Source organism: Myotis nattereri (genome assembly GCF_964212035.1).
Source record: "Myotis nattereri genome assembly, chromosome: 11".
NCBI classification, from domain to species: domain Eukaryota; kingdom Metazoa; phylum Chordata; class Mammalia; order Chiroptera; family Vespertilionidae; genus Myotis; species Myotis nattereri.
In genome coordinates, this window is record NC_138086.1 from 43,543,268 (window position 1) to 43,556,150 (window position 12,883).

Sequence of the window (12,883 nt, forward strand, 5' to 3'; positions counted from 1 at the left end):
TGGATAGAGAGTTAGAAACATCGATGAGAGAGAAACATCCATCAGCTGCCTCCTGCACACCCCTACTGGGGATGTGCCCGCAGCCAAGGTACATGCCCTTGACCGGAATCAAACCTGGGACCTTTCAGTCCGCAGGCCGACGCTCTATCCACTGAGCCAAACCAGTTAGGGCACTTTATTATATTTTTATGCCTGTTTTTCTTAAGATATTATGTAAGTGCCAAGGTTCATTAGTAGTTCATTCTTTAGTAGTTGATTTATCTTATTCTCATTTAATATGAGTCAGGTGTATAGGATAGTTTATAGACTCCATGCCAAATGACTCTTGAGAGTCTGGACTTAAAGATTTTTTTAAAAAAAATTTTATTGATTGATTTTAGAGAAAGAGGAATGGGGGGGAGAGAGAGAGAGAGAGAGAGAGAGAGAGAGAGAGAGAGAGAGAGAGAGAGAGAAGCATCTGTTTGTTATCCCGCTTATGTATGTATTCATTGGTTGATTCTTGTATGTGCCCTGACCAGAGATGGAACCGGCAACCTTGGTATACCAGAAGGACGCTCTCACCAGCTGAGCTACCTGGCCAGAGCCGTTTGTTTTTCATGGTTTTTCTGTCTTCTGTCGTCCTGTGTGCTATAACGTCCTACCGTAGTCCTTCCTACCACTAGCAGCTTTTCTGATCTGCTGCGAAACTGGGTAATCAGGTTAGAACTGTGTTTTATAAAATGTTCTAGGTGAGGACATCCATCTCTTCCTTGTGTTCCCCAGTGCCTGTTGCTCAAAGAGGGGTCTGCAGACCAACGGCAGCAGCTCGCTGGACTAGAAATGCAGAATCTTGGGCCGCACTCCAGAACTGCTGAATCAGAGTCAGCGTTTTAACAAGGTTCTCAGGTGATTCATGTGCACAGTAAAATTTGAGCAGCTCCACTTTAGCATGTCACCTCTGTGACAGTTCATTTTTTCTATTCCGAGATCCTTTTTTAGCTTACAAGTTGTGTCTTACTGTGCTCTAAGTTATAGAGCTTGCAGAAATATTGTATGTCTACAAACGAGGGCCATATTATAATGTCTAAAAGTGTATTCACGTTTGGTAAGAGGTAATTGATGAACATTTTATTTTCTCTCTCCTAGGATATCCCTGGTGATCTTGGAAGAGTCTTGTCATGGAATCTATCTCGATGATGGGAAGCCCTAAGAGCCTTAGTGATACTTTTTTGCCTAATGGCATAAATAGTATCAAAGATGCAAGGAAGGTCACTGTAGGTGTAATTGGAAGTGGAGATTTTGCCAAATCCCTGACCATTCGACTTATTAGATGTGGCTATCATGTGGTCATAGGAAGTAGAAATCCTAAATTTGCTTCTGAATTTTTTCCTCATGTGGTAGATGTCACTCATCATGAAGATGTTCTAACAAAAACAAATATAATATTTGTTGCTATACACAGAGAACATTACACCTCCCTGTGGGACCTGAGACATCTGCTCGTGGGTAAAATCCTCATTGATGTGAGCAATAACATGAGGGTAAACCAATACCCAGAGTCCAATGCTGAATATTTGGCTTCCTTATTCCCGGATTCACTGGTTGTCAAAGGATTTAACGTTATCTCAGCCTGGGCACTTCAGTTAGGGCCAAAGGATGCCAGCCGGCAGGTGTGTATTTTTACATTTTATTCTTGTTTATCTAGTATTTTGTGGTTATGTAGTTAAACAAATAGCATACATTTAAAAACCAAATTCAGACCCCCCTCCAATGATTATCATTTAGAAAACTATGTATGAGCACCCAAAAGTCCTGACCTTGTAGGAGCACACATCTTTTCTTGTACTTTTCTGTCATAACCAGCTAATCCAAGAAAAGGCAAGGTTGGCTGATGAAGAATGGAACACATTGAATTGATCTCTCCTTGCTTCCTCCTAAATAGAAATAAACAGCAAGCATGTCCTTTGTCTTTCACTCCTTCCCTCCCAACCGTCTTTCCTCCCTCTTCCTTCTTCTCCCCTCTTCCTTGCTTGCAACTATTCTGTAACTGTATTCCATCACTGTATGAAATACGACTTAATGTGACCCTCCAGAAGAATGCTTTGGGAGTACCTTTTTATTTTACATAGGTTATTCATAGAATTTATTAAAATACAGTAGCACAGCTTATTTTATTGTTAAGTGTAGGTTTTAATCCCTGTGGGCAAGATAGAAGCAGATTGGATTTCTTAGGTTCTCCTTGAGCGAGGGGTTGTGTCTAGTTCACCTTGAAAATCAAAGCAGATGGGGAACTCCCTCCATGCCTTTGTGGAATGAGAGCCTTTGTAAGTAAACATATGAATAGTGCGCCTTAAAAGTGTGATGCTGCATTATAATTAAGCATGATGACAAAATACCTTCGTTATTTTTGTCCATAACGATAGTTGATTAGGAGTCTTAGAAAATAAATTCAAGTATTATATCACTGCATGCTGCATGTCATTCACAATAGCCGTTCACTTTCGGGTCTTTAATTTGGAAGGCTGGTAAAAGAATATATATTTTCCAATTTTCCTAGAGGCTATTTCTGAATCCTTTTTTTTTTCCTTTTGCATATCCACCAAAGTTGAGCGATGTATACAGACTAAATTAGAGATAGGCCTGAAATTAATCCTTTGCCCATATTTGTGATCATTTTAATTCTTTAACAACAACAAAATTTGTGGAACAATGATTTAATTCAAAGGGAGCTACAGAAATAGTTTCATTTGTAGTTCATACTACTCGTGTCCTTGTTATGAATGTTTGATTTATACTTTTAGGTTTATTATAAAATTTCATAATTTATAGGATTTTTCCAACAAATAAAAGAGTTTACTTCATCATTGTCACAACTGTAATAAATTAATTTAGAATGCTTTCCTTATTTCTCAATTATATAGGTATTGTCCCCCATTCTATTTTAGAAGTTCATGAGCATGTGTATAATAGTATAGACTTTGTCACTCATCTGCCTAATATTAGGTAAAATTAACAATGCAAAGAGCTTTACATTGTCAGCATAATATAAATAGGTTTAGCATGCCAGTGTTTCAGTGTGGTCTGTTCTAGAACCCTTATATAAACATCTTCAGGGATAAATATATTTAGGAATCTGTTTCCCCCAAACATTACTTAATAGCAGTATTTTTCTAGCCCTCGGTGAGATCACCTACCCATAAGTAATGGTGGCTCACTCTAGCAATGAATTTGGTGCTCGGCAAATATTTGTTGAACTCTCATCTTCAGTAGTATATCTAAGAGGTTGTGGTTGTCTAAAGCCCATCCCCAACCCCACTCATCTTATCATTAGTGTTCCTATAGGGTTAACACCTTAGTGTTAGAAAATGGCAGTTGATTTGCTTTTTATATTAAGTAAGTCTTATTATACCATTCCCCACCTAGTATATTGTCATCATTTAAAGATGAAAGAATATCATATTCTGACTAATGAAATAATATACTTGAGATAACCCATGTTTTTTCCAGAGATACTTGGCAAATTGGTTTCTGAGCCAAAAGATAAATTTTATAATACAGCATCATGACATAATTTAAAGGTGTTGGTTGCAAATTCAGTCCTGAGTGCACGCCCACCTTCTTTCTTGCTGAATTATCTGTAAAACGCAGTGCTTGTAATCACCCTACTAGTCAGAATCACTATCCACTATCACCCCAAACCTAAATATTATCCAGGAAAGCCTGGCGAGCCAGCCCCAGCCTGTTCTCTGTGGGAGACAGAGCTCCAGCTGGAGGGGGCGGGGCACAACCAGCAGCTCAAACTCCACCCACTGCAGGGGAGGCCTGAAGTCACCAGTGCCATTGAACCAGGTGATCCAGAATCTTTGTTCTTCCTGCCTTCCTTCCCCTGAGGTCATCCTGGTCCCAGGTTCTAGCCAGAATTGTCTGCATTTTCTTTTCATGTCATCCCACGGGACTTGGCCATTCTTAATGACACTATTGTAATCTATTAATAAATAATAAATTAATAAATGTTTTATCTCCTTAACTTTTGCATCACTTGGTCCTCACAAGTGATGCTCCATAGACTAAGTGGAGCGTGGGATCATCACCATTTTCATAAGCAGCAACAGTAATGATGTGTCTCTTGTTTTTGCTGCAGGTTTATATTTGCAGCAACAATATTCAAGCTCGACAACAGGTTGTGGAACTTGCCCGGCAGTTGAATTTTACTCCCGTGGACGTGGGATCATTATCATCAGCCAGGGAGATTGAAAATTTACCCCTGCAACTCTTTACTCTCTGGAGAGGGCCAGTCGTGGTAGCCATAAGCCTGGCCACATTTTTCTTTCTTTATTCCTTTGTCAGAGATGTGATACATCCCTATGCTAAAAACCAGCAGAGTGACTTTTACAAGATTCCTATTGAGATTGTGAATAAAACCTTGCCCATAGTTGCCATTACTTTGCTGTCCCTGGTGTACCTAGCAGGTCTCCTGGCAGCTGCTTATCAACTTTATTACGGCACCAAGTATAGGAGGTTTCCACCTTGGTTGGAGACCTGGTTGCAGTGTAGAAAACAGCTTGGATTACTAAGTTTTTTCTTCGCTTCTGTTCATGTTGCCTATAGCCTCTGCTTACCAATGAGAAGATCAGAGCGATACTTGTTTCTCAACATGGCTTATCAGCAGGTATGGAGCATGTTTGTTATTTATGTGATGCTTAATATAATTTGTAAACAGTAAGATTAAAAATTGGGTACAACTTTGTATACCTTGGTATATTTAGGGCAGGATAAGTACTGTTCTTTAAATAATATTCCTGCATAGAGTTTCATGGCTAATGCAAAATCATTGAGGGTGAAAGCTGCAACCATCCCTTTCTTTGCAGAATAAAATCAAAGAAATAAAGGATTAGGATTTTTTTCCTTTTTAAAAAAAATTGATTATAGAGAGAAGAACTGTGTGTGTGTGTGTGTGTGTGTGTGTGTGTGTGTGTGTGTGAGAGAGAGAGAGAGAGAGACAGAGAGAGAGAGAGAAACATTGACGTGAGCAGAAATGTAGATTGGTTGTTTCCTGCACATGCCCCAACCAGAATTGAACCCGTAACTTGGGTATGTGCCCTGACTGGGAATCAAACCTTTTGGTGTGTTCGACAAAGCTCCAACCAACTGAGCTACACAGGCCAGGGCTGTTTCATTTTTAATGTTATTATTGCAATGATTGCTTTCAGTACTGAACAGTTCATTATTTTAATGTTTTGTAATTGGCTATGTTCCACAAAATGTTAAGGCAATTCTCAGTAAATGTATAAAATAAAATTAGAACCAGTGAAAACATAAAACAGAATAGGAAGTCCATATCAGAAGACATATGCCTACAAGATTTTTGTTATCAAAAAGCAGGAGAGATACCAGTTCCTCAGGTGAAGCTTTTCTAGCACTCAGCTCAAGAAAATCTCCAGGAGAGCTTCATGGAGGGAGCCTAATGATGGGCTATTTCCCCAATCATTCCCACTCAGCGAATGTAAAATACAGTGTACCACGGGAGCTCTCTGATATAGTGTTTCTCAGTGAAAGCCGAGGACACCGCACCAAAACAAATGTGTAAAAGCTTTTTCTTTTCATAAGGAGCCAAGGCATCATGGGCCATGTATGTAGCATCTAGTACTTACATGTGTTTCAACAATTTCAACCTAAAATAATTTGGAAAAAATTAATATCTGAATGTTTTTAAGTCATTCTTTCCCTAAAAATACTACTTCTCTTAACTGAATAGGGAGGTTTTGATATCAGCTCTCCTACCTTCCTCCTTCAAATCATTTGCTCGGATCTCACCCCCGCAGTGAGGCCTACATTGGACACCATTTTAAATTCTGCTACCTACTTCCAACTCAACCCTGGGACTCCCAATCCCTCTTACTCTGCTTGATTATATATGCATTATCAATATAGTTATTATATAGGAATGTGGCAAATGGACAGTTGGAAAAGTATATTAAATAATGAGGCAATTCAAGTGGATTAATATTTGCATTCAGTAGGGCTTTATCCTCAGGGAAATCTCAGCTTCAGTGGAAAAGAAGATAAGAAGAAAGAGATAAATCAACATATAAATATTCTTGATGTGAGAAAGGAACACAGAAAATAGTTTAGAAATTCCTTTTCCAGGTTCTAAGTTGAACTAAGTCCAGAATGTACCCAAACAATTCAATCAAGTTTAAACCAATTTGTAAAAGTACCTCAAAACTAAGTCTAACCGCCAGTACTTCTCTGTGTCACCTGGGACAAACCACGTGGCATTTCGTGGTCTTTGGATGCCAGAGTCCCTGTAACTGTGATGCATTACAAACATGAGACAGGTTTATCCACTCTTCTCACACATATGCAAAGAAAGAGAGAATCCTAGTCCTCCTTTTGTTTAACTCTCCATTCTCTTTTTCCCCATGCCCGAAACAATACCATCCAGTAATAGGTTCTCTATAACAGTTTGTTAAAGTGAATTAATACAACTTAAATATGTCCATATGTGGTGGATTCTTATGCCCACAGTGAACTCTGTGCTGAATGAGTTAATGTTCTACCAAATAAGGGAAACTCATGTTTGCTCTCTTGATAGGTTCATGCAGACATTAAAAACTCTTGGAACGAGGAAGAAGTTTGGAGAATTGAAATGTATATCTCCTTTGGCATAATGAGCCTGGGCTTACTGTCCCTCCTGGCAGTCACCTCCATCCCTTCAGTGAGCAATGCTTTAAACTGGAGGGAATTCAGTTTTATTCAGGTATGTGAGGTTTTGTTTGATGTGGGAATGGGCTGCATAAATTCTAATGTTAGTTGAATTTTAAATAATGCTCCTCATGAAAAGAGCCTTTGGGAGCTGTGTTTTTGCATGTAAGCTTGGTGGCCTCATATGGTTGGAGGCTAACTTAGGACCATCCTGGTTTAGTAAGTGAAAGACCAGTACAGGGTTCTACAGCACTGATAGCATTGGCTTTGATAGCCTTGCCTGCTACGCTATGGATAAAGGTTATTTTAATAAGAAAAATAAAATGAAGGTGGGGATGTGTGAGCTTAGAGCAAGTTGAAGCCAACAGTCAATGTATTACTAGCCAAATGAAGAATTCTTTTATATTTTGAGTCATCCTGCTATGTCCAGAAAAATCTCATTAATTTGAAGTTAAGTGAGGATGTCAGTCTAATATTTAAAACAATATTTTAAAGCAGTGACAAACCAGATAACTAAGTTAATGGATTATGACAAGCAACCAGCCTTATGAACTTATTAGTATATTTAGTATATGTTATATACATATTTATGTGAGTGTCTACAAAGGGGGTTGTATTTGTATTTTTTTAAATCCTCACTCGAGGACATGCTTTTATTGATTTTAGAAGGAGAGAGAAGCATCAATATGAGAGAGAATCATTGATTGGTTGCCTCCCTCATGTGTCCCAACCAGGGATTGAACCCGCAACCTGGGTATGTGCCCTGACCGGGAATCGGACCTGCCATCTTTCTGTGTGTGGGACAGTACTCCAACCAGCCAAGCCATGCAGCCAGGGCTACATTTGCATATTTAAAAATATATAACTCAAACATAGGCCCAATCAGTATTGGCTGTATCAAATGATTTACAGCACTATAATGCCGATAAGTATCATTTGGTGATAAACTGAATTTGGGGGAGAAGGGTTCCTTATTTACTTGAGATTTTTTGTTTTTAAATTATCTAAAAATCTCATTCAAATTAAGGGCATTTCCCTGGTCTAAATTCTTTTTTCTTCTTTTGAGGGAAAGAAAATATGAATACTTTGCAAAGTGCTAGTTTAATCACACTGGGAAAGAAATAGAAGGCCCTCAGATAAAAGGTGCTAGATGGGTGCAAACTATCATTATAGATTTAGATGAGTAATTGCAGACAGTACAATTTTCTGCTAGAGTTTTGATCCTTTCCCAGTGAAGTTAGATGTTTCATCATTCTACAGATGCAATATTACATTTATGTAATAGGGTATGTCTCAAAGTAAACAATCGAACATCATAGTTTAGGGAACCAGGAATGCTGACCTTTTAGATTTTAACCTGTAAACTGCTTAACTGCAGTGCTCTTAATAATTTCATTTAATAAGGTCAATAAAGCCACATGTTTGAAATGTTGTTTATATTACATGTTAATATATGAGGTTTTTCATATTTACCTTCAGTTAGTATGTACATATGCATACATATATAAACACACTCGATTTTCCTAATATACACAACTGGCAGAAATGTGGATAACCTATATAAAAAAGTTTAGCAGGTTTTGTCAACACCCTGAAAGTAAAGCCAGATGTTTTGACTAGCAGTCCTACTATATCAGTTCTAAGGAAGTAAACCAGAATATAGAAAAGGGCATAGAGTGACATTATTTATAGTTGAGGAAAGCTGGAAACAAAGTAAATAATAATCAATGAAAGGAATGGTTAAATAAATTATAGCACATCCATTCAATGGAATATTATACAGCATTAAATGGTTCATTCTCAATGACATTAGGGGAAAGTTCTTCATATAATAAATGAAATAATTAGAATATTAAACTATGCAATATGGCTTTAATTGTGTCAAATAAAAAGTATGGATGTAAATATATATATGTGAAAGTGCTTACATTGTTTAATTTAGTAGAGAACAAAAAGTAGTTCAATAGTAATTTAAGATAAAATAGGTACATTTATGAATTTGAGTAATTTGTTTCTTATTCTTTGTTTCTTTTTCTTCCTCCTCCATCCGAAGTCTACTCTTGGCTATGTCGCTCTGCTCATAAGCACTTTCCATGTTTTAATTTATGGATGGAAACGAGCTTTTGAAGGAGAGTACTACAGATTTTATACACCACCAAACTTTGTTCTCGCTCTTGTTTTGCCATCAATTGTAATTCTGGGTAAGAGCGTTTTACTTCTTCCATGTCTAAGCCAAAAGCTAAAGAGAATTAAAAAGGGCTGGGAAAAGAGCCAGTTTCCAGAAGAAGGTGTTGGAGGAGCAGTTCCTCATTTCTCACCAGAAAGGGTCACAGTCATGTGATGATAAATGGTGCTCGCTGATGCCATAAGACTTCCTACTCATGCCATTACTTGTATGACTTCCTGTGTGTTCAGTCGCCAGTGTGCTGTCAAATTGCTATGGGCTGAAACTTGTTCATTGTGATCTCAGCCAAATAGTGGTAGAATTTTCTTCAAATTCATGTTCACAAATGTCATTTTTTGTCAATATAGATTTTTGTAGTTATTGTTAAAATGTAGGTGTTTTTGTTGTTGTTTTGCACAACTGTGACATTACTATTATTTTAACAAACTGTATTCCACAGTCAGGCAAAAATATTTATAGTTAATAATATAGATTAATAATGTTAAAAACTCTTTGCAAACCAGCAGAATTTTAAGTTTTAATATAATTCAATAGATAAGTTTTTTTCTGAAGCTCAAGGTTTTAATTATTATCCAGTGTAAGAATTAGAAATGCATAATCATATATTTTTTTAAGAAAGGATGCATTACATTAGCATCTAGGTAAGAGTACATGATTATATTCCTATATTTCTCCCATAAGATAGGATTTGAAGAATGTCATTGATTTTGTGAATTGATGTGATTATGTGAACAAACAGAAAACTGAAAAGACAAATTGAACCTGAAATTATATTTAAAAATGCATTGGAGATATGAAAGATATACTGGTAATGTGTACTCCATGAAAGATTTTCTCCCTTACCTTGTTACAAAGCAGTTCCATTTGAATATGTTGACAGGGAGAAGACAGTAACTGTTGGCTTCCAAAACTGATTTTGCTAATATAGTACCAATCCTGGAAATCGTATAATTGTTTCTAGTTAAAGGGAAAATATTAGTTATACACACAGGTAGTTGTTTGTCAACCGATCTATGTTGTTGCACCTTAGCCAATCATCACACTCTATGGTGCAGGATTTTACAGAAATTCATTGAGGGATTCTAACATGCCGTGTCCTGTTGTTCTAAGCACTTTACTTGTATTATCCCATTTAATACTTAAAACAGTCCTGTGACAGGGGTAGCTATCATTCTCATTCTACATACGAGAAAACTGAAGAAAAAAAGTTAAGTAATTTGCTCAAGGTCATGGAGTTAGTGGCAGAGCCAGCATTGAAGCCCCAGCAGTCATATTTCAGAGGCTGTGATTTTAACCACTAGGCTGAATGGCCCCTGCTCCATCTCTGTGCATTGCATTCATGATGCCAATCTGTCTGCTTCCTCTTTTGGATAAAGGCATTGACATTCTTGAGAGTGAGTTGTGGTTATCTAATTGTGATACAATCCACAGTTCTTACCTTGAGGGAGGATCTTGCCTGGAACGTGACCCAGGAGACCCATGACAGTCCGTATGCCTCCCAGTACCGTGAGGGACTCCAGCAGAGATAGGACCATGGCAATTTTAATAAATGGCTGAGGTCCTACAGAATCTTAAAAAGTCCCTGTAGGTTGGTCATTTCCTTTTCTCCTCTTGAGAAGTCCTCCTGCCTGCTCAACCATTCACTGGGGAGCAGTTTGCAAGCTTGAAGGATATTAGGGGACGTGGTCAATTGTAAATCTACTCTGGAGATATATAATCATACAAATTATTCATAAAAATGTTCAGTGCTGACATTCCACGTTAAAATGTCATTTTATTCAGACTTTGGTTAGAATGCCCTACATTTTTCCCCATATGCTCTCTCTTATTAAAATAAAAAATTGCAGACAAGATACAATTATATGCACTTCTCTGGAATTATAATATTTCTAAGCTTACCCTCTGAGGACTACTGAATCCAGCTGCCAAAAATAAAAGGGCATTTACTTAGTGGAGGCTGCCTTTCCCACCAATGGCTCTTTCCTTACTATACATTATGCCAGTTTGGTAAATCACTCATGATTCTCTGATGTTCTCTTCTTGGTGAAGTTTAATGTCTTTTACTTTTTAATTGAGCTCTCCATTTTCTTTATTTTAATTATAGTATTCCCCTCTTGATAATTACTTACTTGTTAGTTCTTAGTAGGAATTCAATTGGGTGATAACTTTTAAAGGTAAACATTCATAAACTATTGTAGCGGACTAGTGAAATTAGCATATTTTCAATACTTTCTTGTTCCTTAAGTTTCACTGTCTTAAGACCATATGTTCACCATTTCATGTGAAATTACAATTAAATATTCTTAAAAGTTAGATGACTATGGAAGTATATTGTTGCACATATATATATTGAGTAGCCAATGTATTATAAATAAAATGATCACGCTTAGAGATAAATGGGGACTTTGGAAATACAAAAAAACAGTTTATAAAAATATATATATATATATATATATATATATTAGATGTAACTTGTTTCAAATGGTATCTCCTTTTCTCCTTTACAACGATAAAGTTAGTTTTGAAGTTTTAGAATAAAGGTAGTATATTATAACTCTAAATATTTCAAAACCTTTCTAAAATGCAAAAATATTGACTTAGTTGTTTTATTCAGTTGACATTTAATTGCTTTATTTTACTATTTCCTACCTGATTATTTTCTTCATCACTTTTTTTCATAATCACTTTTATAAAAAATCATTACTCTGGCCTCAGAAGTAGGACTGAATTCTGTTCTTGCTAGATGTGAGAAAGTGGTGGGTACTTTAAAGTAATAGGAATTTGTTTTCTAGTCTGTACTTTGAGAAGTGCCCCTGAGAAAAATTATAAGAATGTAGAAAACATATCCAGTCTTAAACTTATGCAAAAAATCAAGTAATTTTTTCCTAAAAAGAAAATAATCCTCAACTGATCATGCTACTTAGCTTTTTTGTGCAGATGTCATATGTCTCTGCTATTAATAATTTTTAAGAACATGTTTAAATAAGAATATATTCATGCTAACATATATTTTTCAAAGCATTTATAGAAATTTAGATGAGATTGCCTATGTGTAGAGATTTTTATTTAAATTTTAAAATATTTTAAAGTATGAATAAATTATATTTATAGTATTTATCAGAGATGATTATTTTGTGCTATGTATGGGATTGGCTAATGAGCTCCAGTGTTAAACTACCTGTTTATTTTCTAATAGATTGGCATAATCCTGACTTGATTAAGGAATTTTACTTTTGAAATTAATTTGATAATAGTAGCATAAGGTATACTCATTCATACAGTCAGATTATGAAAATTATTTGTGTAAAAGGGCTTAAAGAATAAATCATATCCATATTTTTGTATTGTTTATCTTCTGTGAAATATAAAACATTAATTCTTTTTAATTGCCTTTTGCCATTGAACTATTTCATAATACATTCTGTTGAGAGAGTTCCTCTGAAAGAGGTTTATTTGTGAATTTTAAGGTTTCTTAATGAGACATTTTATTTTTTATTTTTTTTTAAATGTATTTTATTGATTTTTTACAGAGAGGAAGGGAGAGAGATAGAGAGTTAGAAACATCGATGAGAGAGAATCATCGATCAGCTGCCTCCTGCACATCCCCTACTGGGGATATGCCCGCAACCCAGGTACATGCCCTTGACCGGAACCGAACCTGGGACCTCTCAGTCCGCAGGCCGACGCTCTATCCACTGAGCCAAACCGGTTTCGGCTTAATGAGACATTTTAAATAAAGGGCCATAAATTATATTCATAAGTATTTCTTTAGGAATAATATAAACACTGAACCCGTATCAGTCTATAAAATCTGTTTTGAAATAAGTAAACAGCCTAAAATGTTATTGAAATTATTTTGTAAACTCATGACTTAGAGCAGTGCCAATGTATTACAAATAATACACCTTGGTCCAGGGTTAAGATTTATATTTGTGATGTGTCATCTAGAAAAGGAGATGCTCCGCCTTCAATTGTTCATAAGTCAGTACGTCAGTAAAACACATTCTGGTGTAT

The 12,883-nt window shown here is 36.3% G+C and overlaps 1 protein-coding gene across 1 annotated transcript; it reads left to right on the forward strand.

Moving 5' to 3' along the window:
- The first annotated feature begins 1,125 nt into the window (after positions 1-1,125).
- Positions 1,126-10,060, forward strand: STEAP2 (STEAP2 metalloreductase). The gene is made up of 4 exons (XM_081102227.1): positions 1,126-1,649; positions 4,121-4,648; positions 6,575-6,739; positions 8,738-10,060. Exons 1-4 carry the CDS (start codon positions 1,158-1,160, stop codon positions 9,023-9,025), a joined length of 1,473 nt encoding a protein of 490 aa, XP_080958353.1. The 5' UTR covers positions 1,126-1,157; the 3' UTR covers positions 9,026-10,060.
- The last annotated feature ends 2,823 nt before the right edge of the window (positions 10,061-12,883 follow it).